General features: G+C 45.7%; 1 protein-coding gene across 1 annotated transcript in view; it reads right to left on the bottom strand.

The window, feature by feature from the left end:
• Positions 1–23121, bottom strand: part of LOC147659215 (centrosomal protein of 135 kDa-like) — a 548924-nt gene that overhangs the window by 205925 nt on the left and 319878 nt on the right. The window contains exon 11 of the mRNA XM_086951883.1: positions 7578–7732. Coding sequence (XP_086808009.1) covers positions 7578–7732 — 155 coding nt within the window. The remainder of the gene's footprint in view (positions 1–7577; positions 7733–23121) is intronic.

Here is a 23121-nt window from a genome sequence, read left to right as displayed (position 1 = left end):
CAACTTTATTTTTGTATGCCTTTGGAAATTTGTAACTGTATGCCTGATGGTTGCTTTTAGGATTACATCGGTTTTATAGATTTTTAGACAAATGTTAATACAGAATTCATCCCGCCTACCTTCATAGGCCGGTGGGGAACCATAAAAGTTACAATAACTAGGAGGTTGGCAGATGGGGAGGGGGCAGGAGGAAAAAAGGGAGAGACAGAGAGAGAGAGAGAGAGAAGACAAAGGGAAAAAAGGAAGGGGGTAGGGATTGAAGGCGAACAGCTCAGTGCAGATGAAGCCATAAAATAACTAGTGCTGAAATGTCAAGACAAATGGGAAAGACCATCTCTAGCACCTTAACAAGTATCATGGTCTAGGCGGGTAAGACCAAGGACTTCTAAATAGGTTGGGCAAGTTAGCTCCCTGAACTCATCGGACAAAAAGCTGATGCAAGGCCCCCAGGTTCTGTCAAAGAGCATTAGTGCACTGGATATTGCTGCTGGTAATTTCTCCATCCTTAAGGTCCCACAGCTTATAAAGACAGTCTAATCGTGACAACACCAAGTATTAGCCCCAGTGGACCAAAAGGACCTGCTCAGCAGCCCCAAGCACTAACGTGATAGCCCACCCCTTCAATGACTTTAGGGGTATGTCTGGGGAATCGGAAGTCCTAGAAGGATGTAACCAGGGAATCTGGAGAGGTCTGTGTTGAAGATCTCATTTATATCCGCCAAAAATGATTGTATCTTGGGGCATTTCCAAAGAATATGTGTAAGTGTGGCAGTTTGTCCACAGTGTCTCCAACAGGTTCCCTCCCCGCCCTGTTACCACTTAGCCACCCTCGCTGGCGTGTAGTACCAATACCGGACAATCTTGAGCATCATGTCTTTAGATGATGCACTGCACGCAGAGACAAGTAAGGCGTTTAGAAATGTATATATATCTCAGAGAGTCTGTGTTTATCTGATGTGCAGGTGAGGAGCCATTTTGTAAAGGCAGTCAAGGATCGGCTTGCATGGGGGTGAATGTGAGGCTGTAGGAGCCAGTGTCGAAGGGAAATGTATTGCCACCAGGCATCGGATGGGAGGCCATAATTAGACTGGAATGGTTCAAAGACAGGATATCCAATAAATGAGGTCAGTGGCGAGGCATAAGTGGAGAGTTTGCACTGGACTTGTACCATGTACAAGACTCCCACTGTGGTCCGGTCACTGGGGATAGATAGACTCCTAGAGGGCAACAGGGTATAGGCAGATATGGTATTTTTCAGATGTGTATGCCAGCCACAGCTTGGTCAATGAAGCACCAATGTTTCTCCCTGCACGGCCGAGACCCCTCCACCAGGTAGCAGAGTTGTGCAGCTTGGAAATACCTTAGTATCTGCGGGACACCAATTCCATCCTCCGAGGGGGCTAGATAGTTCTGCTTTTTCGCTATACATGCTTTTTTGCCAGCCCATACAACATAATCTATAAGATACTGTAATTACCATGAACATGTGGAGGTGGCTCTAATGGTACTGTTTGCATGACATAAAGAATCTTAGATTGGAGGTTCATTTTGACTGCTGCCAGCCTCCCTAGCCAGGATAGGGTGTACCTTTTCCATGAGAAAAAGCCAGATCTAGCAGTGTCCAGGAGCTTATCATAGTTGCTTTCTGCTGTACAACTTGGCGTATCTGAAGGCCCAAGTATCCCACTCTGTGAGGTGCCCAGTTGAAAGAGAAGAGGCGTTTTAAGTGAGCGTGGTCGGCCTTGGGAAGGGTGAGGTTAAGGACATGTGATTTAGGAAAGTTGATTTTAAAACCAGCGGCTCGTCTGAAGTCCTCCATATCCTGCATCAGAGGAGGGAGGGAAGTAAGGGGCCTCATCACCACCATCATCATATAATCTGCATAGAGTGTTAACTTATGCTCCCTGCCCCATCTGTAAATCCCCAACATCGGTGTTCCTGCACATATGTCCGGGAAAGGGCTTCATGTAGAGGGCAACAAGTAGGGTGGACAGCCCTGGTGATTGCCCCATGCGATATCAAATGATGGTTGCTGTTTAGGAAAGCGCATGCTCAAAACAGTAGGCCAGAGTGGAAAGGTGTGGTGCAGCGGCCAGGGCAGCTGACGTCGGAGCACAGGGCTCATGGTTCGATCCCTGGCTCCGGTGGCAGCTCAGCTCAGCACCATGTGACTCTTGGCAATAGCTCACTTCATTTCCACAACGGTCCCCAGCGCATTGAGACCCGTAAGGTGAGTAATTTGCGCTTTACAAATACAGATTTATACATTTATAGAGCTGGTTACAGGGAAAAAATATAGGCCTGATTGGTTCACTGGGAAACATTATGTTTGATACGACAGGTCAGATCTCCTTATTTTGAAAAGTTATGACAAAGACAGTAGACCTAGCTTACTTATTGTAAAAAGCATTTGTTAAAGTCAGAGAGTCTTTAACAGTGAATTGATATCATATTGTAATGCAGGCCCCACACAGGCATTTTCTTACATGTAATCTAAAGATTACAGTAGTAGGCAAGGGTTTTAGTAATTCATTTGAACAAACCATGGGGATAGAAGATTTGCACTAAAGTAATCAATGTAAAGCTCTATAAGGAGTTTTTTTATTGTTTTTATAAATAGAATTTTGTACATATTTTTAAATTTTATTATGGTAAACCTGATGGTAACCTTGTGCTTATGCCCAACACAGTAGAACGTATTTGGTTATGGTCACAAGGCAATGATAAAGGCTATAAGCCTGATTGCTTATTATGAAATGTTATGATGAAGACAGTAGGCCTGGCATACTGATTGTAAAAAGCAAATGCTAAAGTCAATAGTCATTTAAGGGTAGATTGTTATTACTCTGATTTAAGGCCTACAGACAGGTATTTTGTTACATGGAAACTCACAGATTACGGTAGTAGATAAGGATTTTGGTCTTGGGTATCACCTCTGCCAAGATTACAACCTATTCAGTCAGGTGCAGCTTGCTGCCAGTAGCACAGTGAGCAGGAGATGTACGACTCAGCATGTCTTTGGCCACTTAGGGCTTACATCAAAAAAACAAAAGGCTATGGAAGGAATGCCTGCAAATAGTCTACCCACTGGCAATTCGCTTAGAGTAGCATGGTGGACCATTCTTCCAGATCTTCTGAGGGTGAAACACCCATCTAGAGTAGTGACTCGGATATCACAACTGAAGCTCACTATCAAGACAGACATCCAGCAGAAGAAAGGAAATCAAGCTGTGGCGTGCTTTCTCTGCTCCTGTTGTGCGGAACTGTAGGTCTGAGAGATGCGCTTCCTATATGACCAGTGACATTTCCACAGTATCAAGAAGACAGAGGACAAGCACTTGTACTGCATCAATAAATGCTGCCTGCCACATGTGGGCGATGGGAGGGACAGAGAATTGCCTGCCAGTGCTGGAGTGCACAGTCAGTTGAGGTTCACACTGTGATCCCTGCCCTAGCATTTCCTTTCCTGGTGGTTTAAGGAGCTCATTGTGAGAAGTTGGCCCGATATGCAACGTTCGCTATTCTAGCGACCGCTATGTATCGTTCCAACGACCCTTATGGTGTTTGGTTGTAAGTCAACCTATAGACCAGCTATCCTAGTAGCGTGGATACGAGCAGTCTAAGGCTAAAGACTCGAGAGGGCGTGTTAAGCCAGCTGTTTACCACACATGTACCCCTTGAACACCCAGTGAAAGGACACCACACAAGTGTTATGAAAATAAACAGTATATTTATTAGGAATCACAACAGCCCTGTACTCTTTATGAGGACAGGGTACTAAGCACAAACCAAATCTCTTTAGCAAATACTTCAAGTGCACAATTAGGAACAAGTGTCCGAGGGCACGGAAAGATTAAGGTCTCGGGCGGACCCGATAAGGCAAGTCGGAAGCGAGGGACTCGGGACCCTAGAGTAAGGAGGCTATGCAGGCACCGAAATGCCGAGTTACCTAGCCACGAGGGCTGCGGCTGCACAAGTCTTACAGGCGTCGGGGTCTTCGCTGACGAGCCAGGAGCCGGAAGAAAAGGAGTTGCTGGCCGGCGACCAGTGCTGAATAGTTCGTAGAGATCCAAGCCTGGATCGGAGATTGAAGAAACCTGAAAGCAGAGGGGACCAAGTTCGTACTACTAGCCAGTAGTCAGAGGGTACCAGGAAGGCACCGGTTGGCCGTCACCTCGACCAGGTGAGTGGGCGACGCTAGGCTCTGCAGTCTCACGGACCAGGAGGCGTTATCGGCGACCACGGCGGAGGTGCGAGCTGTCCCACGAAGGATGATGCTGTCGGCGTCGCTGGGCCCAGGATGGGGCAACAAGCCTTGGCAGTTCTCAGGGCCACGTGGTGGGCCTAAGAGGGCGTCTTGAGTGGACCAGGAGGGTCCGGGGTGCTTCTCGCAAAGATGGAAGCAAGGGCCAGTCTGGAGCAACCAGACCAGCAGTACTGATTCTCGGATGTCGTCACAGAAGGACACAAGCCAGCGGCTAGTGACCAGACAACGTGCTGAGCAGCGAGCAGAAGGGCCCCACGCAGGTCGTGGAGATGCTGGGAGACTGCACTTCGGTGCTGGAGCGGCTCAGGGTCGGGGCTTCTCGGACCCCAGAGCACTCACCAGAGAGTTACCTCGATGGTCGTGCTGGTTTTAAGAGCGTGCAGGTTCTGATGATGGCCGGTCCCTCGAGGTCTCGTCGCACCCACGGATCACAGCTGAGCTGATGATGTGGGTAGAGGTCAGAGGTGCCAGGGAAGCCGGTTCTCGTCGAGCTGGGCCGTCGGATTCCTTGAGGAAGGACTTACAGCAAACCGCAGAGTTCTTAGTTGGTGCCCGCTGATGCAGGGTGACTACTCCTTAGTCACAAGGGAGAAATCTTGAGAAGAGTCTTGAATGTCCTTTCGTAGAAAGTAGTTCTCGAATCAAAGATGATCTAATCTGGAAGGGTCCCCGCTCCGGTCTTTATTCTAAAGAAAGGGGTGGGTACATGACTAGGTCCTGCCCTAAGGGTGGGACCAGGAAGGGGGCAGTTACACCCCTCTCCCCTGCCGGACTTTCCCCAGGCCAGGGCTGTCGCCCCTGGAACTGGTTCTAACCGGCAGATGCGTAGTGAGCACCGGGGTGCCACTCCGCAGTCACCTTCTCGCCAAAGCCCTACCTACCCAGAATACACAAACCCTGTCTGGGACGGTGCGAACACCGCCCTCGACAGGAAACCCTTTGTCCAAGTGCTCCTCGCTGGAAGGACTCCCAGCAGCAGGAGGTCAGACTCGTGTCTGTGGTGGCAGCATCCATTTTGTGGAGCTGAGGCTTCAGTTAACTTTAACCGGGGTTCACAGTTACGTACATGTCGTGTCCCTCTAGAAGGGTGGAATGCTAACCTCGTCGCCAGCATTGGTGAGAGGGCAGCACCCCGATTCGTATGACACCTTACTCGACATGCCTGGATAACGCGACACCGGAGTTACCGATATGGTACGCGTTATCATGGAACAGCTATTGGGTCTTGATTCCGCAAGCTGCAACCGGGCTCGGCTCGGGCCTGAACCTAGCTCACACGAGCCCACGCACTCTGCCTTCAGGATCGTTAAGGCCTGCCATAGGAGTGACTGATAGGAACTCGGGTGTCCATTGTATGGTTAGATATAGAGCTACTATACCTAAAGCGAAGGGTGGTTACACGTCTTCGCCCCAGCTGTCGTGCAGCCAGTTGTGTCAAATTTAGGAGGCCAGCCAGGGGTGGCATAATACATGCTTCAGCCCCTGGCGGCCCTGGGTACACCTATGCCCTGAGTTACAGGGTCTGATAAGGTGGCCCAGTACCAATTGGAAATGTACCTAGGGTACATGGAATCCATTTTAAAGAGAGAGCAGTAGGCCTGGGGTCCTGATTGGCAGGGTCCCAGGTCGACTATGTCCAAAACCAGCTAAAACACAGGGCAAAAAGTTGGGGGCAACCATAGTCAGGATGTACCTTCCTACACTCATTGTAGCTCTTTGTTCTGTGGTTAAGTCAGAGCCTGAAAATAAAACAACAGGGGAGAAGGATGTTCCACAACCAGCCATACAACCTTCTAACGTAACGAACCTTAGAGACACATTGAGTAGTGCACAATACTTTTTTTTTTAAAACACCAGGGTCCACTAAAAGAGAGTCTGCTTTCAATTCCTTCCAGTCTCCTACAAGGAGCTCTCACTAGGGAGCCTGCCCTATTTGAAAAATGTATTATCACCAGGTTGAGGAACTATCCCGATGAAGCATGCCACCTTGGTTGGTAACACCATAACCAATACCACACTTTGTGTACATTTTTATCACTGATGCAATTACAGCATAGCATTGCAATGGAGGAATCAGATAAGCACTTCCACTCACCATATATATTATTTGTTGGTAATTCAGAGCCCCACCTGTAACTATGACTAAAACCTCTTATCGATCCATAATGAAGCAGCTATATGCCTGATGCTGGCTTATATGTGCATGTAGAGTACAACTTGGTTTGTGTGACAAATATGTTAAGTGTTGCGATATGGGAATGTTGACTAATGTGAGTTAGTCTAACTTGTGATCAGTGACACTTGGAACTGGGGCAAAGCAAATGTTTAACTCTGCGCTAGAGCTAGTGCATATAGGTCATCGATAAATATTCAAACAATTCTACTATGTCTCTCTAAGCCTGCCTGAAGTACTGCAACAATGCGTATGAAATGTTATAACACCCTTACATTTCTGAAGGAAGCCTGTAAAAAGTACTTAAGTAGTGATTTAAACACTTTGTTCCAGAATCTTGCCATTGTAACATGAATATCTCTCCATAGGTAGCAACATTTGGTCAAAGTATCTTGTTCATGTAGCAATCATACGTATGGCACTCCAGCTTAAGTGTGCCTGTAACCTTTTGGGAAAATCCAGTTGACAATTTATAAACGGTTTCTACTGGATTTGTAGCAAATTCGTTTTGGACACTGAGTTATGTGCACTCAGCAGAGAAACAGGACTCTGATGGTTAGATGCAAATAATCACCTAGCCAATAGGCTCCAAAAGCCATTTCCAAAACATAACTGGAATCCACGCCATAGCAGTTTTGAATTCAAAAACATATATGCTAAACGCCTAGATCCGACAGAACCCTCAAGCTGATACTCACCAGGCATTTTTACACAGAAATCTACCTCTAACATCAGGCAATTGTAATTTCTGAAATCCTTAAAACTTTAAGAAAAGTAGTAGTTTTAGAATTAAACGGGACAATTCTGATTTTTTTGCTTCACTAATCATCACTTTTGGCCATCTGTCTATTCTACATCAATGGAAGGTGTGTGATATGGCTTCCATAATAGGATCATCTCTAATAAACAATTTGTACACAAATAGATAATGGATACTTATATCTTATGAGTGCTTCTAGTGAGATTTGTTAAGTGGCAGTGCCTTACAGACCAGGCCATGCCCCCTCTACATAACAAGTTGGAGCAGTTTTGCAAACACAATACTGGTAGTAAGGCATCAGCAAATTTCTATGAAAAACAACGTTAATCAGCCAGAAATATTGTATAACTTCATTGAGTTTACAGGGCAACACCTACTTTGATCATAAGGCTGTCTTCAAGGGCGGCAATCTTCTCTGTTTTGTCATCCATACTAAAAACTAAAGAGTCCTTTTCCTTGTGCAGCTCAGAGATGGTTGTTCTGAGAAGAGCGATATCGTCAAGTTGGGAAATATTCTGGCTTGTAAGTTCACCTGTACAGAAAAGGTACAAGAATGTATCATTCTAAACATGAAGGTTTTAGCATCACAAAAAGAAAATGTTAAGAGCGCGATTTAGAAGATGGGGGAAAAGAAATTGTTAAAAAAAAGATTTTAACAATCTTCGACTCTCAAGGTTAAATTCTCCCAATTCAGAACTCAGTTGATGAGAAAATCTCTCTTGATCTATCATTGGATCCACAGAGGTGCAGAGGTAACTTTGCCAAAAACAGCGAGGGCACAACCGCTAAATCTAGAATCAATCAGCTGCCACCCATATCCAGCAGAAATGCCTCCATTGGACGAAAGGGTGGTTGGATTTCCCAAAAATATGCTGGAAAACAAAATACTTCTCTGCAAGTTTGGGAAACTAAATATGTGGGCACCTACAATGTACCCCCATTTTGGAGACATATTTAAAGCGGCCACAACTGATGGCTGAAATTCTGCCACCGAAGAGAGGCATTGTATTGTATAGTAACTGTATTTATATAATACTTACCAACACCACCCCTGACGAGGTGTTAAAGCACTTTTTTGGCAAGTAGCACACTACTATAGGAAATCTCAGGGTTTACGGTTAATCTAATTTTGTTCATTGGTATTTTTTTAACACATAGTTGAAGTCAATAGGTTTTTGCTGTGTTCTTAACCCCTTTGATGCGTGTGACAAGATCAACTCGTCATGGGCGTTACCTGCGCTGTGCGTGTGACGAGTTGACCTTGTCACGTAACGCGTGATTTTTGAAATCTCAGCACTCAGCGGGAAAACCGCTAGCGCGCATGCGGTTAAGATGAGCCATGTCTTGAGATAAATGTAGGCTGTGATCCCAGAGATTCATTCTATGTAGATTAGTTAGGCAGAAGATTAAAATATAGGTGCTTCACTGCTTAATTTGAACCAGTGTTTGCTGGAGCTCGGCACTTAATTTTCAACACTGGCTCTTATGACAGTCCATCACCTGGTGGTGCTGTTCATCTTATTTTGATGTAAGCACAACAACAGAGTGCTTATTAATTCAATATACATTAAAAAGGAATAATACCTGTTGCTCGGCCCTTCCTATAGCTTTGTTTGGCCTGCAATAGTCCGAATTGTCACACTTGTTGGAGTGTGAGGGTTAGTAGCGGTGCTGGTACAGGCATTGGCAGTGCTGGCATGGGCACTGGGTGGTGCAAGCTGCAGTGGCCACATGAGAGGTGCCTTGGCACTTACATTTTTACAAATTAAACACTCACTGGTGCTTAATTAAATTAAAAGTAAAATAATCAAAGTTCTATGTGAATATGTGAATGAGAAGCGAATCGAGCAGAGGATTGGGATGCACTAAGGAAATGCTATGTTCTGGGTGAATAGTGTCTACAGAGCTAGACAGGCATTCAATTTGACATTGAGTGGTTAATGAGGGGTAGTGCAGGTGGGAAAAGTAGGGGCATGAGAAGCATTTGCTAGATGGATGTCAAGTTCTTTTTCATGCAGGGACACACGAAGGATCAATGGTTGTTACATGCAGGAAGGTGCTGTATGTTGTAGCATTTTACGTAGTCCTTTTGACTGTCAATGGTCTTAAGCTCCTTTCTTTGATCGATAATGTAGTAAGGTTAGTCCAATATGTCTTAACTTTGTATTTGGCGTCTTTGTTAAGTGAGCTACCATGTTATATGTGATATATCCGATTGGCTAACCCTTGGATTTTTTAGCCCTTGGATTTTTGACAAGTACAATTTGAGGAGTAGACCATCTTGTTTAGATCTCTCCATTATATTCATTTAAGAAACAGAGGTTCAGTGACACGTCTCTCAAGTGATAGAATTGATCAAGAAGATAGTGCAGGGATATATGCCAGTAGACAAAGAAGGCTACATTTGTATTGACACTAGTCTTTGTGGATAAATTCATGCAGATATTCTCTGGTGGATCACGTTGAAAATAAACACGTCTAAATACTTCGCTTGAAATCTAATTGATTCTCAGTGATTTGATTCTTTGCAGCTAGGGATTTCAGTAATTTAGCAGCCCAAACTGAGAGTTTCCTGCAACCAGCGGTTTTCTTCCTGAGATCTAGAATTATCAGCTGCGGCGCAAGCCTAGGAAGCAAGTTCCTTCGTGGGTGTTTGGTGGTTTTTGATTGAAGGATTTGAAATGTCTCATTTATTTCCCTGTCAGGATGCATAATAGCTTGCAATAAGATATTCTTGCAATTGGAAACCAGTAGTGAGCTAATGGGTCAGGAGAAATGCCAGTTCATATGTGTGCATGTAGAAGTAATGTTGCAATTGAGTTCTGAATTCATCACAGCCTTCTCATTGTTAAACATGGAATGCTGTGATATAGTCTATTAGCATAATCCAGTTTGGAGAGGCTGAATGAATCATCCACTTTTTGAGGAAATCCATAATTTGGAAACAAGCATTCAAGTTTTTTATTTGTGTACAAAGTTGATTTAGATGGCTTGTCCACTTGATGGGTCATGGGAAATTCAAAGGTCATAAAAAGTTTAAGATTCCATACCGCTGTAGATGTTTTTGGATCATGACTTTCTACTCACATCTAGTCAATATTTCTGTTTTGAAGCTATTATTTTTAGGTGATTTATAGCATTAATTGATAAAATATCTGCCAGGGGTTTGCCTCCAACCTAGTCTCCCTCTAAATGGCTTCTACAATATCTGGCAAAGCTGATTTGGAAGTGGAATCTACCAGCCCAGGTGAATAAATCGAAATGTGGGGCATTTTCTGCCACTGCACTGATAGAAAATTCCCTACAATATCAAACAAAATTTCTGCTGCTCAAAATATTGTCCAGGAGAGGATATGACTGTCTGTTTTTTTTAAAGCTTTAATTAGTTCCACCATATACATCTTGGGTATCTGTTTAGGTCTTAGCAATAAACCACCAAAAAAGGTCAGATATCGGCTCCATTATGTGTATTCCACTCTCTACTTAAAGTTGGGACTTACAACAAAAACACTTTCCTCTTGCACTCTACCAGGATTCCTCATGAAGTTGGTTTAAGAAGGCTTTCATACTACTGTGCATCAAACTAGAAGGTGCTCCCATTAGTGACTAAAAATGTAATCAATACTCCACAACTGTTCAATCTAACCTCACCACATACGTGAACTTACACTCAAAGTCAAAAGTCAAAGTCAAAAAACCACTTTATTCGATTATTTAAAATCATAAAAGTATGCTATACATATACAGAAACATTAAAAGTCTGATAAAATCTGTTAAACAAGCTAAACACGCAATTCATATACAATTAAAAAAGCTTAATCAATCATGCCCACGTTTAAGCAGTTGATAGGGATGCAATTTCTATTACTGAGAGGATTCAATTTCATGTACAGCTTTCAGTCTATCCCTCTTGATTCTAACAGACGCGGTGAGAAAGCTGGCAACACAAAACATAGTTACAGGGGATTCTAACAATTGTAAAAACAATAAAGCAGGTTTACATTGAATAAAATTCATTTTTTTAATAATGGGAAAATAAACCTTTTCCTGGCCTTTTGGTACAATGGGCAAAAAACGATAAAGTGCATAGTGTCTTGCGATGAAAAATCATCGCATTTGCATGGAGCAGCATCTTCACGTCTACTTCAACCCTCCAAATCCCAAAGAACTGTGTGTATTTGATTAAACAGCAATTTAGTCAGTAGCCACCTGTGGAAAGAATTTGTCACTATGGTCAGATACGGTGACATTACGAGTGGCTGGGTGACCAGAACATGGCCCCTAACTGATGGTTTACATAGTTCTACTCCTTCAGGCTCTGCCTCCTTCAACTTGATAAAATTAGTTTTTACCCACTCAATGTCAGCCTTACAGAGAGATTCAGGGTTAGAAAAGATCTCTGGTCTCCCCATATACATAGCTAACATTTTTATGTTAGACAAGCACTGGATTTTATTCCTATTGTCTAACCTAATACAGTCCTTTAAGATCTTATGGTTTAGGGAGAGGTTCGGATTTAACCAGATTTTAATCCATAGCAACATTGGGGCTAATGTAATTATGTCTGCTATGTAACCAATCCCTAGTTCAAGATGGACCGAGTGGGAAGCAGTAGATTGCGGGAGGCCTAGGAGGGAGCGTAGGAATTTGTTTTCTTCCGTTTGGATAGCATCGGGTTTGATGAATCCCCATATTGCTGCCCCGTACCTTACAATTGAGATAGTCTTTGCTTTATAGATTGTTAGAATTGCCTCAAAAGGTTTCCCCCCCAATCTTTTGGCAAAGCCTAGCACTGCGGCTGAGGAATTTCTCGCCGAGTTTACCTTTAATAGAAGCTGAGGGGACCATAAACTCTTGTCATCAAAGACTACTCCCAAGTAGGTAAATACCTTTACTCTAGTGATTTCTTCACTACCACAAAAGAAGGTCTTACGTTTTTTTTTGTGGGCCCCAATGACATAACATGCGATTTACCGTTATTTACTACCAGATCCAGGCTTTTCATAAAATCCCCAAACGAATCCAGCAATCTTTGCAGGGCCAGAGGGGTCCTTGCCAGTAGGACAGCGTCATCCGCGTATAGGAGCACCGGAACCGGTGTGTCTCCCATACGCGGAATGTCCGGCGTCGCTGCTAGCAGGTTTGCCTCCAGTGAGTTTATATATATCGTGAACAGCATAGGGGCCAGGATGCATCCCTGGCGCACCCCTCTGCTGGACTTAAAACTGGACGTACATTTCCCCTCGTTCGTCATCCTGATTGAGGCGTTCAAGTCTTTTTGCAATTCGGCCAAGAAATACACAAGGGGCCGGTCAAGTCCCAGCTCCAGGAGCATTGTCCACAGCTTCGACCTATTAACTAGGTCAAAAGCTGTGGACAAGTCCATAAAGCCCAGATAAATGGAGCCCCTGGCAGCCTTAGTGTATTTAGCTATTATGAGGTGTAGGTTCAGACATTGGTCCTCCGTACTCCTCCCCGCTCTAAAGCCATATTGGGCATCTGACAGTATAATATTGTCGGAGACCCACCCTGTTCCCCAGAATTTTTATAGAGGAATCTAGCAAGGATATGGGCCTATAACATCTGGGGTCGGCCCTTTGGCCCTTCTTAAACACTGGGATTATTGTTGACCTGGACCAGGATTTAGGGAATCCTACACAGGCCGAGGTATTGAAAACGTTAGTCTGGATGTTAGCCCAGTACAATGGGTTAGCCTTGTACATGTCTGTGGGGACCCCATTTGGTCCTGGTGCGTTTCACCCTGCAGAGTCTTCAATAGCTTTGACAACCTCCCCTAGGAGCAACCTAACTGGCAAAGCGGGAGATTCTGAGGCCGGGGCCACAAAGATTTCGATCTCAAGATGGCTGCCATATATCTTTTCAAAGTGACTCAACCAGTCCTCCTCTGCAATATTTGCTTCTAAATCTTTATTTTTGCTATTAGAAAATAGAGGTGTATTAATAATAGACCAGAATTTTGCACTATCTTTTAGTGTGGCATTCTCCATAAGCTCAACCCAGGCATTGTGTTTAATTTCGTTTTTCCTTTCCTGAACTGCTTTTTTATACTCGCTTCTGAGCTGTGCGACCAAAGGTTTATTCCTTGGACGCTCCTGGAGGGCTTTTTAAGGAGATTATGTGATTTAGTGCATTTGTGGTCAAACCAGCCCGAGGGCGAGTTATTTATAGCTGGTCGGCTTTTAGAGGTAAGTTCTTTGGCCACTAGGGAGCAGATAGCTTCATAGGAGGTTATTACTTCTTCCCCAATAAAAAGAGGATCTCCACAAGTTTCTAAATCCTGAGCAGCCTTTGTAGTGATGATATTAAAGAACTCCTCTGGCATGACCTTACTCCAATTGAGCCTCCTCCCCTGATCTTTTGCTTTCACTTCAACTACCACCGTAGGTGGAGTGGATTTGTTTAAGAAAGAAAAACCATTTACCAGTTCAATTACCACTGGATTATGGTCGCTATAAAAAAGAAGGTATAGCATTATAAGAAACTACGTATTTTAAAAGTCCAGATGAAAGAAATATGTAGTCAATTATTGTTTCACAATCCCTGCCTATAAATGTGGGAACACGGGAACTTTTATCAAAAAACCCTGGTTCAAACAAATCATTGTTAGACAAGAGTTTCTCCAGTGCTTCCCCCTTGCTTGTATGCTCAAAGTGTTGCGGGGATGTGCAATCTGGCCCATCATTATCAGTTAATAAACAGTTATGACTACGTAGATGCACATTAAAATCACCCAACAAAATATATTGGCAAAAAGTGGTTTGCTTTATGGTGTAAGTGTTTAAAAAATTGGACAACCATACCAAGTTAGCATTCGGGGAGTCGCCTTGCTGTGAATTATAGCAATTCACTATAATTAATTTGGTGTTATTAGTGAGGTTAAATTCCAGGATGAGAAAATTATTAGATGCACAGTCTATCCTTCTAACTTTCCCTCTTATATTCACAGAAACCAAAACCACAAGACCCCCTATATCTCTCCGGCCAACGATTTTAATGCTGGGACAAAATATGAGGTGAAACTATTCAACCAAAAGTCACAATCTATGTCCCAAGTCTCTTGTAGAGCCACAATGTCATGTTGTTTCACAAAGTTAAGCCAATTGATATCTTCTCTCTTGGAGCGTAGTCCAGCGACGTTCCAACTTAACATCTTGACCATTGACCCATTTGCGTTACACAGAGTTACAGGGTTACAGTGAGTAGCAAGAGGAATCAAAGTAGAATGATCCGGAACCTGGGGGACCAAACCAAGATGGAACTCTTCCCCAGTTCCCTTGGTAATCTCTCGTCAATCACACAACTCCAAGGTAGAAAGTACATCAAATCTATTATGTGTGGGGATGTTGGGCCCGAAATTAAAGTAATTTTCTCCACCAGAGCCCTGAGGTATAAACGGCGTCTGAGCTATAACAGGAGTATATGGTCTCAATCTCGCGCTATGTGGGGGTACTCTAGTAAGCTGATTATACAAAAAACCAAGAGGACGCACCCAGATGCCGTTATCTTCATGTGTCAGTGAGGCTGCCCTTAACAGGACTGTAGCCACATGTTGTGGATGTCTAAAGTTCACAATTATACAGTCCCCTTTACAGGTCTTTTTAGAAGGCCCAATCCAGTTTGCCCTTCTGGTACTTATGATATCAGGGGCGAATTTTATGGGGAAACCACAATTCCTGTTTAACCATGACACAGTTTTATTTTTAAGGGAGTCATGCGATTCCTCATGTGTCTGGGCTGAATTCATATCATGGAGCGGTACGTTTGTTAAGATGACAACATAGGGAGGACATGCTGGGGGTAGATTTATAAATCTATTTCTCCTTACCAGGTTATTGTTAGATAAACAATCAGTTCCTGGTGTAGATTGAGTAGCTTCTCTCACTACAGTGGTGGGGGCTGTTATAACTGGATTAATATTTTTATTTAGATGTTGGGTAGCTGGTTGCTGATTCTCTTGTTGCTGATTTTCCACTCTAGCTACCTGCACTGACCCTCCTATGCCCATCTCCACCTGTTTGATACTGTCAGCTGTTGATAAGTGTTTTGCTAGTAATCCTCCCAACCTTTTAACTTCAGCAGTCACACAATCGAGTTTCCGCACTAGGGGTTGTACGAACTGTTCTAGTTTGGCTTCAAACTTGGCTTCCAGGGAGCTAAGTAGTTGGGAAAATTGGTCAGGGCTAAAAGTGTAGTTGGCAACATCGCTATCATCTTGTACTTTAGTGGACTCATCTGTATTATTCTGAGCTTGTGTATGGATATCAGCCTTTTTGTTAGAATGCTTCCCCCCCTTTTATTTTGTTGTTTTCTACAGTTTCTGACCGGTCTAGCAACAGGGAGAGATTCATCATTGTCTTCACTCACTAAATGTATATCTGGTACTGGGGGCTCAGTATGAACCTGGGCTATGTCCCTGGAAACCTCAGTAGGATCCGCATTAAGAGTGGCAAGCTCTGGGGAGCTCACCACTGGGATCAGGGGGACTGGAGTACTATTGGGGGTACTAATGAGAGGGCTATCCCTTCCCAAAGAGACCCTCCTATCGTTGTTTATTTTGTTTACCATCTTCACCAGATAGTTATCAAGGGGACCTGACCCCGAAGTAAAGGTTTCCTTTAAGCCACTTGGCATGGTTTATCCTGATATCTAAAAACAGTTACTAGGGTAGGGGTAAGACCTTGGGGAAGTCTACGGCAATGCTGACCAGATTATGAGCAATATAGTATAATAGGGGGACCACTTTACCGGATATGTAGTCTTCAAAATCCAAAATGTCCTGCACAAAAAGGTCCAGGGGGTAAGGCCCAGCCCTGCCTCTTCCTGTCTATGACTGTCATGACTGTCCCGCCCTTGTCCCGGGCTTGTCCCGGGCGCGCCCGCGCGCATCCCGCGGGACGAGGATGCAAGCGCTCCTTTATGCGCCTTCAGGCGCTTCCTCTTTTGGGTGCGCGGCTTCCTTGCCGCGATTGGCTGCTGGGGTTTGTAGTTTTAATTCGGCCCGGCGGAGCCCAGCCCGGCCAGTTCACGAGGACAACCACAGCGAGGGACAAAAGGTCGGTGGAGCCAAGCCCGGCCACGAACACACAGCGGAGCCAAGCCCGGCTGTCTGCAACACTCCGGTCAGCAAAATCAGCTCCCCCCTGGTCTCCTATGCAAGCGCTCCTTTATGCGCCTCCTGGCCCTTCCTCTTTTGCGTGCGCGGCGTCCTTGCCGCGAGGGGCTGCTGGGGTTTGTAGTTTTAATTTGGCCCGGCGGAGCCAAGCCCGGTCAGATCACCAGGACAACCACAGCGAGGGACAGGAGGTCGGCGGAGAAAAGCCCGTCCATGAACACACAGCGGAGCCAAGCCCGGCTGTCTGCAACACTCCGGTCAGCAAAATCAGCTCCCCCTGGTCTCCTATGCAAGCGCTCCTTTATGCGCCTTAAGGCGCTTCCTCTTTTGCGTGCGCGGCGTCCTTGCCGCGAGGGGCTGCTGGGGTTTGTAGTTTTAATTCGGCCCGGCGGAGCCAAGCCCGGCCAGATCACGAGGACAACCACAGCGAGGGACAGGAGGTCGGCGGAGCCAAGCCCGGCCACGAACACACAGCGGAGCCAAGCCCGGCTGTCTGCAACACTCCGGTCAGCAAAATCAGCTCCCCCCTGGTCTCCTATGCAAGCGCTCCTTTATGCGCCTCCAGGCGCTTCCTCTTTTGCGTGCGCGGCGTCCTTGCCGCGAGGGGCTGCTGGGGTTTGTAGTTTTAATTCGGCCCGGCGGAGCCAAGCCCGGCCGGATCACGAGGACAACCACAGCGAGGGACAGGAGGTCGGCGGAGCCAAGCCCGGCCATGAACACACAGCGGAGCCAAGCCCGGCTGTCTGCAACACTCCGGTCAGCAAAATCAGCTCCCCCCTGGTCTCCTATGCAAGCGCTCCTTTATGCGCCTCCAGGCGCTTCCTCTTTTGCGTGCGTGGTGTCCTTGCCGCGAGGGGCTGCTGGGGTTTGTAGTTTTAATTCGGCCCGGCGGAGCCAAGCCCGGCCAGATCACGTGGACAACCACAGCGAGGGACAGGAGGTGGGCGGAGCCAAGCCCGGCCACGAACACACAGCGGAGCCAAGCCCGGCTGTCTGCAACACTCCGGTCAGCAAAATCAGCTCCCCCCTGGTCTCCTATGCAAGCGCTCCTTTATGCGCCTTCAGGTGCTTCCTCTTTTGCGTGCGCGGCGTCCTTGCCGCGAGGGGCTGCTGGGGTTTGTAGTTTTAATTCGGCCCGGCGGAGCCAAGCCCGGCCAGATCACGAGGACAACCACAGCGAGGAACAGGAGGTCGGCGGAGCCAAGCCCGGCCACGAACACACAGCGGAGCCAAGCCCGGCTGTCTGCAACACTCCGGTCAGCAAAATCAGCTCCCCCCTGGTCTCCTATGCAAGCGCTCCTTTATGCGCCTCCAGGCGCTTCCTCTTTTGCGTGCGTGGCGTCCTTGCCGCGAGGGGCTGCTGGGGTTTGTAGTTTTAATTCGGCCCGGCGAAGCCAAGCCCGGCCAGATCACGAGGACAACCACAGCGAGGGACAGGAGGTCGGCGGAGCCAAGCCCGGCCACGAACACACAGCGGAGCCAAGCCCGGCTGTCTGCAACACTCCGGTCAGCAAAATCAGCTCCCCCCTGGTCTCCTATGCAAGCGCTCCTTTATGCGCCTCCAGGCGCTTCCTCTTTTGCGTGCGCGGCGTCCTTGCCGCGAGGGGCTGCTGGGGTTTGTAGTTTTAATTCGGCCTGGCGGAGCGAAGCCCGGTCAGATCACGAGGACAACCACAGCGAGGGACAGGAGGTCGGCGGAGCAAAGCCCGGCCACGAACACACAGCGGAGCCAAGCCCGGCTGTCTGCAACACTCCGGTCAGCAAAATCAGCTCCCCCCTGGTCTCCTATGCAAGCGCTCCTTTATGCGCCTCCAGGCGCTTCCTCTTTTGCGTGCGCGGCGTCCTTGCCGCAAGGGGCTGCTGGGGTTTGTAGTTTTAATTCGGCCCGGCGGAGCCAAGCCCGGCCAGATCACGAGGACAACCACAGCGAGGGACAGGAGGTCGGCGAAGCCAAGCCCGGCCACGAACACACAGCGGAGCCAAGCCCGGCTGTCTGCAACACTCCGGTCAGCAAAATCAGCTCAGGTGAGAATCTCGGCGTTTCGTAGATGGTGAAGGTGATCGACACACGGGACGCCGGCATTTTAACAAACTCTGGTAAGCTTAAGACGCTGTTTGCTGTTTGAGTAGAGACTTTAGATTCTCTTGTAGTTTGGAATTAGGGAGGCTTATGTTTTATTCTCTGTCCAATTAAGGTGCTGTTTAGGTGGTATCCGAGAGTACTGGATAGTGGAACCACCAGAATATGGCAGCATTTTCCTGCGCCTATGTTCGATCCAGGACAGTGTCGTTTTATAAGCCCCTCATTCGTACCGTGTGTTACTGGAGAGTTTTTAACATTTAACTAATGTAAGTATAAGCGTAGATACTGACTCTTTACGTTTGAGGCTTGACGAATTAGACACTTATGAGCTGTTGTGTATTTATCGTTTCCAGGTTTATCGCGTATCCTGTATCTGTATCGGTGGTTTATTAGAGCACCGCGTGAGATTGTCCTACCTTGTTTTTAGCACTGATTAAGGTGGGTCATTAAGTCGGTACACCACTATCAGGGATCACTTTTGTGGCTCTAACTCTGCTGACTAGGAAATAGACATTTTTTAACTGTTATGTTTTTTTAAAATAGATTATCGGGTCTGAGAAGTTCTTTAACTCATTGGACGAAAGAAGGTGTTCTATTAACGTAGGAACCATCTACTATAAGCTGATATGGTATGGTTTAATAGTTTCCAGGTACGTGAGCATAGACTTTCTTATACAATCTGGATGTTGGTGCTGCTCCCTCGTTCGATTCTTTTCCAGGATGTACTCACTTATCATTCTTTAATGGATCAATGGGCTATCATGTGTGAGACAGGCCCATACCCACTTTGGTCCACTCTGGTAGTAAATGTAAACTACCCACCATAAGGGTTCATCTATAAATAAGCAGGGATGAAAATGAAAATATGCACTGTTTATACCCTATGCTGTAATTACTGAAATGTCTATGAATATTTACTATACTGTGTCTCACGACTTCTACTCAATGGTCAGGCAAAACGACATGAAGTATCTATCTTTATGTATATATTAAATGTGATGAAATGTCTTTGTTGTATAGTCTTATATCTGTCTTTTTTATAATGTTTTATGTCTGTGTAATACTGTCTAAGAAAGCTTGAGGCAATATAACGAGGTCATTGTGAGATTTGTTGTACAATGTTTTTAATTGGAATTGATAGTGTTGTAACAGAAAAGTTGAAATCACAAGAATGCTTTTGTAAAGATAATTTTTTATCGTTTTCAGAATTTTTGGGGAAGAAACTATATATAACCCTGATGAAGGTGGTCTGACCATATGATCCACAGAAACGCGTCGCGTGATAAAAGGAGGATTGTGTATCATATTGTTGAGAAAATAATTGACGTTTTTGCTGAATTTTATTTTCTGTCTACACCTTCTTTTTTACTAATAGGAATTCAATGTTTCCTTTCTTTTAATGCTCTTCCCCGTCATTTTAATTATTGTTGAATTATTATGTTTTAACATTGCACTGTATAATAAATTGTTCAGGATTTTTCATAATTTCGTTTGTGTTTTGCCTCATAAGTACAGTATTCTGTTAGTTTACTTGTTCTTGTTTTTATTGTTTGTTGAACGTTTTGTCACTACAAAAAGGTGTCCCAAAGGGATTTCTTGCTTGACCTAACAGTCCACTTGGCACCCCATCCCTTTGGTTGTGGGGTCCCTCTCTCTTTTACTAGAGATAAGGGCATTCAGTGCCTGTAGATCATGTCTTAATTTTTCGGCGACACGTTACAGTGGAGTTCACTTATATATTCTACCTTCTTCAGGACTAATACATGAATATAGCTTCCATACATAAAAAAGCCCTAAAGGATATATGGATTATGGGTTACTTTTTATGGAAAGTTTTGGGTAAATTCATTGATTGCGCCAAAGGTATTAAGATAACAAAAAAATGCCTTTTTAATGGAAACTCAGACTTAACCCTAATTTCAAAGGTGCTATTTCCGCCTCTGTAATATATATACATATATAGGCTTTCTGAGAAAAACAAAGATTACAGGGACATTATAGTTGGGAAATAGAGTTTAAAAAAACCTTAGAAATTCACTGAAAAAGACCAAGGCTAAAGGGACGATATAGTTAGGTTCAGATTTTACACACATCATAGGAATTTATCAGTTACAGTTACCTGGGCTAACTATAACGTACCCCCACGCCACCCCCAGAGAGTGTATGTATTTCACAAAAGTTTCTGACACTGAAAGATATATACTGAACTACTGCACACATTAAATTACTATTCTTTCTGTACTACTAATGACTATTAGTATTTCTAACATATATCATCTGAACTATAATCCCATTTGTGAAGTGGGTGAACTATTTATGAGTGAACTAGCCTTTATTCTAACACGACCCCCTGCTGATGATATGCGTATGATAGTACTTTGCGACAGTCTAAGCTGTTCATTGAGATTTCACTCCCCAGTGATGGCTGAGTATAGCTGTGTTATACGACATACTGACCCCTTTGCTTAGACTTCTCCTTTGTGATAAATGAGTGTAGTAGTAGTTTGTAATAAGTTAATCTGTTCACTAAGACCTCTCTCTAGGGTGACTGCTCAGTGCAGCAGTGGTCTGCATTAGACTGGCCTCCCTGCTGAAACCTTTCTCCAGGGTGAAGAATAGTTGTACTAGTGATTTGTGATACAGTGGCCTGTATGCTAAGATCTCTCTACTGGGTGTGTGTCTTTGTGGTTTGTGTAAAACTGAAATCTGCACTAAAACCTCTTTCCAGGTTGACGAATGGTGTTGTTGTGGTTTACGAAAGACTAGACTGTACGGTTATACTTCTACCTTTGGTCATTAGTGTAGAGAGTAGTTGTTTAGATTTTTACAAATGAAACACTCACTGGTGCTTAATTAAATTAACAGTAAAATAATCAAGTCCTATGTGAATATGTAAATGAGAAGCGAATCGAGCAGAGGATTGGGATGCACTAAGGAAATGCTATGTTCTGGGTGAATAGTGTCTACAGAGCTAGACAGGCAATGGCATTCAATTTGACATTGAGTGATTATTGAGGGGTAGTGCAGGTGGGAAAAGTAGGGGCAAGAGAAGCATTTGCTAAAAACTGAATTGAAAACCAAAACCAATTGGCATTCTCTAGCCAGAGGTCGGTCCCTGGTAAATGGTACCACAGGTACCCAGGGCACTGTGACCAGGAAAGGCCTCTAAGGGCTGCAGCACTTAGTGTGCCACCCTTAGAGGTCCTGTACCTTTACACTCACACACTGCCTTGCAGGCTGCGTGTTTTGGTGCAGAACAAAGTGAAAAGTCGACATAGCACACATCCCTGTGTGCCATGCCTACAACCCACTGCCCTTGCATAGATTAGCCACCCCTCTAGCTGGGTGCACTATACCAGTGGTGAGGGCACAGGTGCATGAGCCCTGTATACCTACAATGCCGAAGCCAATTCTTAGACATTGTAAGTACAGTAATGCCATTAAGAGTATATGGTGCTGGGAGTTTGTCAATACGAACTCCACAGTACCATAAAGGCTTTACTGAAAACAGAGAAGTTTGGTATCAAAACTTATCAGCACATTAAACATACGCTGATGCTAGTGTGGGATTTAATGAAAAATGCACCCAGAGGGCATCTTAGAGATGCCCCCTGAAAATGGCCTAACACTAGTGTCCAGGGTGAGTGGCTGCTCCCCAGCTGCCACCACCAGACATCTTTCTGGACCCCTGGGTCGAGAGACTGCCACTCTCGGGGGCTTGAAACAATGCACCGGTGGGACAAGGTGCCATGCCTTCTCCTCCAGGATATGCAGGGCCACGAAAGGGGAAGCTTCAAAAGGCATGCCGCCTTTGTGAGCTTCCCCAGGTCTTTTGCTGGTCCAAGCAACTGGTCCCCACTGGTTCTAACCCCCACTTTAGGTGGGAGAACCGGCGGAAAAAACAAGTGAGGAAGCGAGGTGTGCCCGCCTTTGCCAACCCCACCCCCCTCAGGTGGGGGAGGCGAGGTGAAGCACAAATCTCAGTCCCCCCATCTTGCAGATGGGAGGACCCAGCCAACCAGAGTGAGGCACATGCCCGCCTCCCACTGGAGGGTTCCATAATAGGGGGTGTACCCACCCCAAGGAAGGGACCCATTGGTCCCAACCATTTACTTACCTGTAACACTCCTATATATAGTATTTCGGGGCACCCCGAAAAGAAGGACCGAACAGCCATGCCCAAGCTAAGAAGAGGAGGACGCCAACTGACTTGGCCCCAGCCCTACTGGCCTGTCCCCACCGGGAGCCTGCAGAAGCGAAGCCCCGGTGTGTCCTGCAGCCAGCAGCCTCAAGAACCTCGAGGACCTGCGCTGCCTTCCAAGGAAAAGACTTTGTCTCACGTGAACACCAGATTTGTGCACCCCAAACAGACTCCAGCTATGGCTAAATCCACAAGCTGCACCATTCTGCACCTGACGGCCACGGGACGAGGTTCAGTGGCCCAACACCAAGAGGAGGTCTCCTCGGGAATCCTGACCAAACATCCAGCAATCCCTGACCTGACTCAAGCCTCCCGCTGACACCTGCATCTGGCAGGTCCCCCAACCGCGACCAGGAGCTGGTAAGAAGATACAACCCTAAAAGACACCCCTGCACCGGATGCCCCACGACCTTGGGTGGCTCAACCGACGGTGTCTAGCCAACCCCCCAGCATCCCAACTTACCTCTTCAAGTAGTGGTCGCACCCAGAAGACCTTCCGCCCGA

The sequence above is a fragment of the Lissotriton vulgaris genome, unplaced genomic scaffold (genome assembly GCF_964263255.1).
Source record: "Lissotriton vulgaris unplaced genomic scaffold, aLisVul1.2 SCAFFOLD_581, whole genome shotgun sequence".
NCBI classification, from domain to species: Eukaryota; Metazoa; Chordata; class Amphibia; order Caudata; family Salamandridae; genus Lissotriton; species Lissotriton vulgaris.
This window is presented reverse-complemented; position numbering and strand designations above follow the sequence as displayed.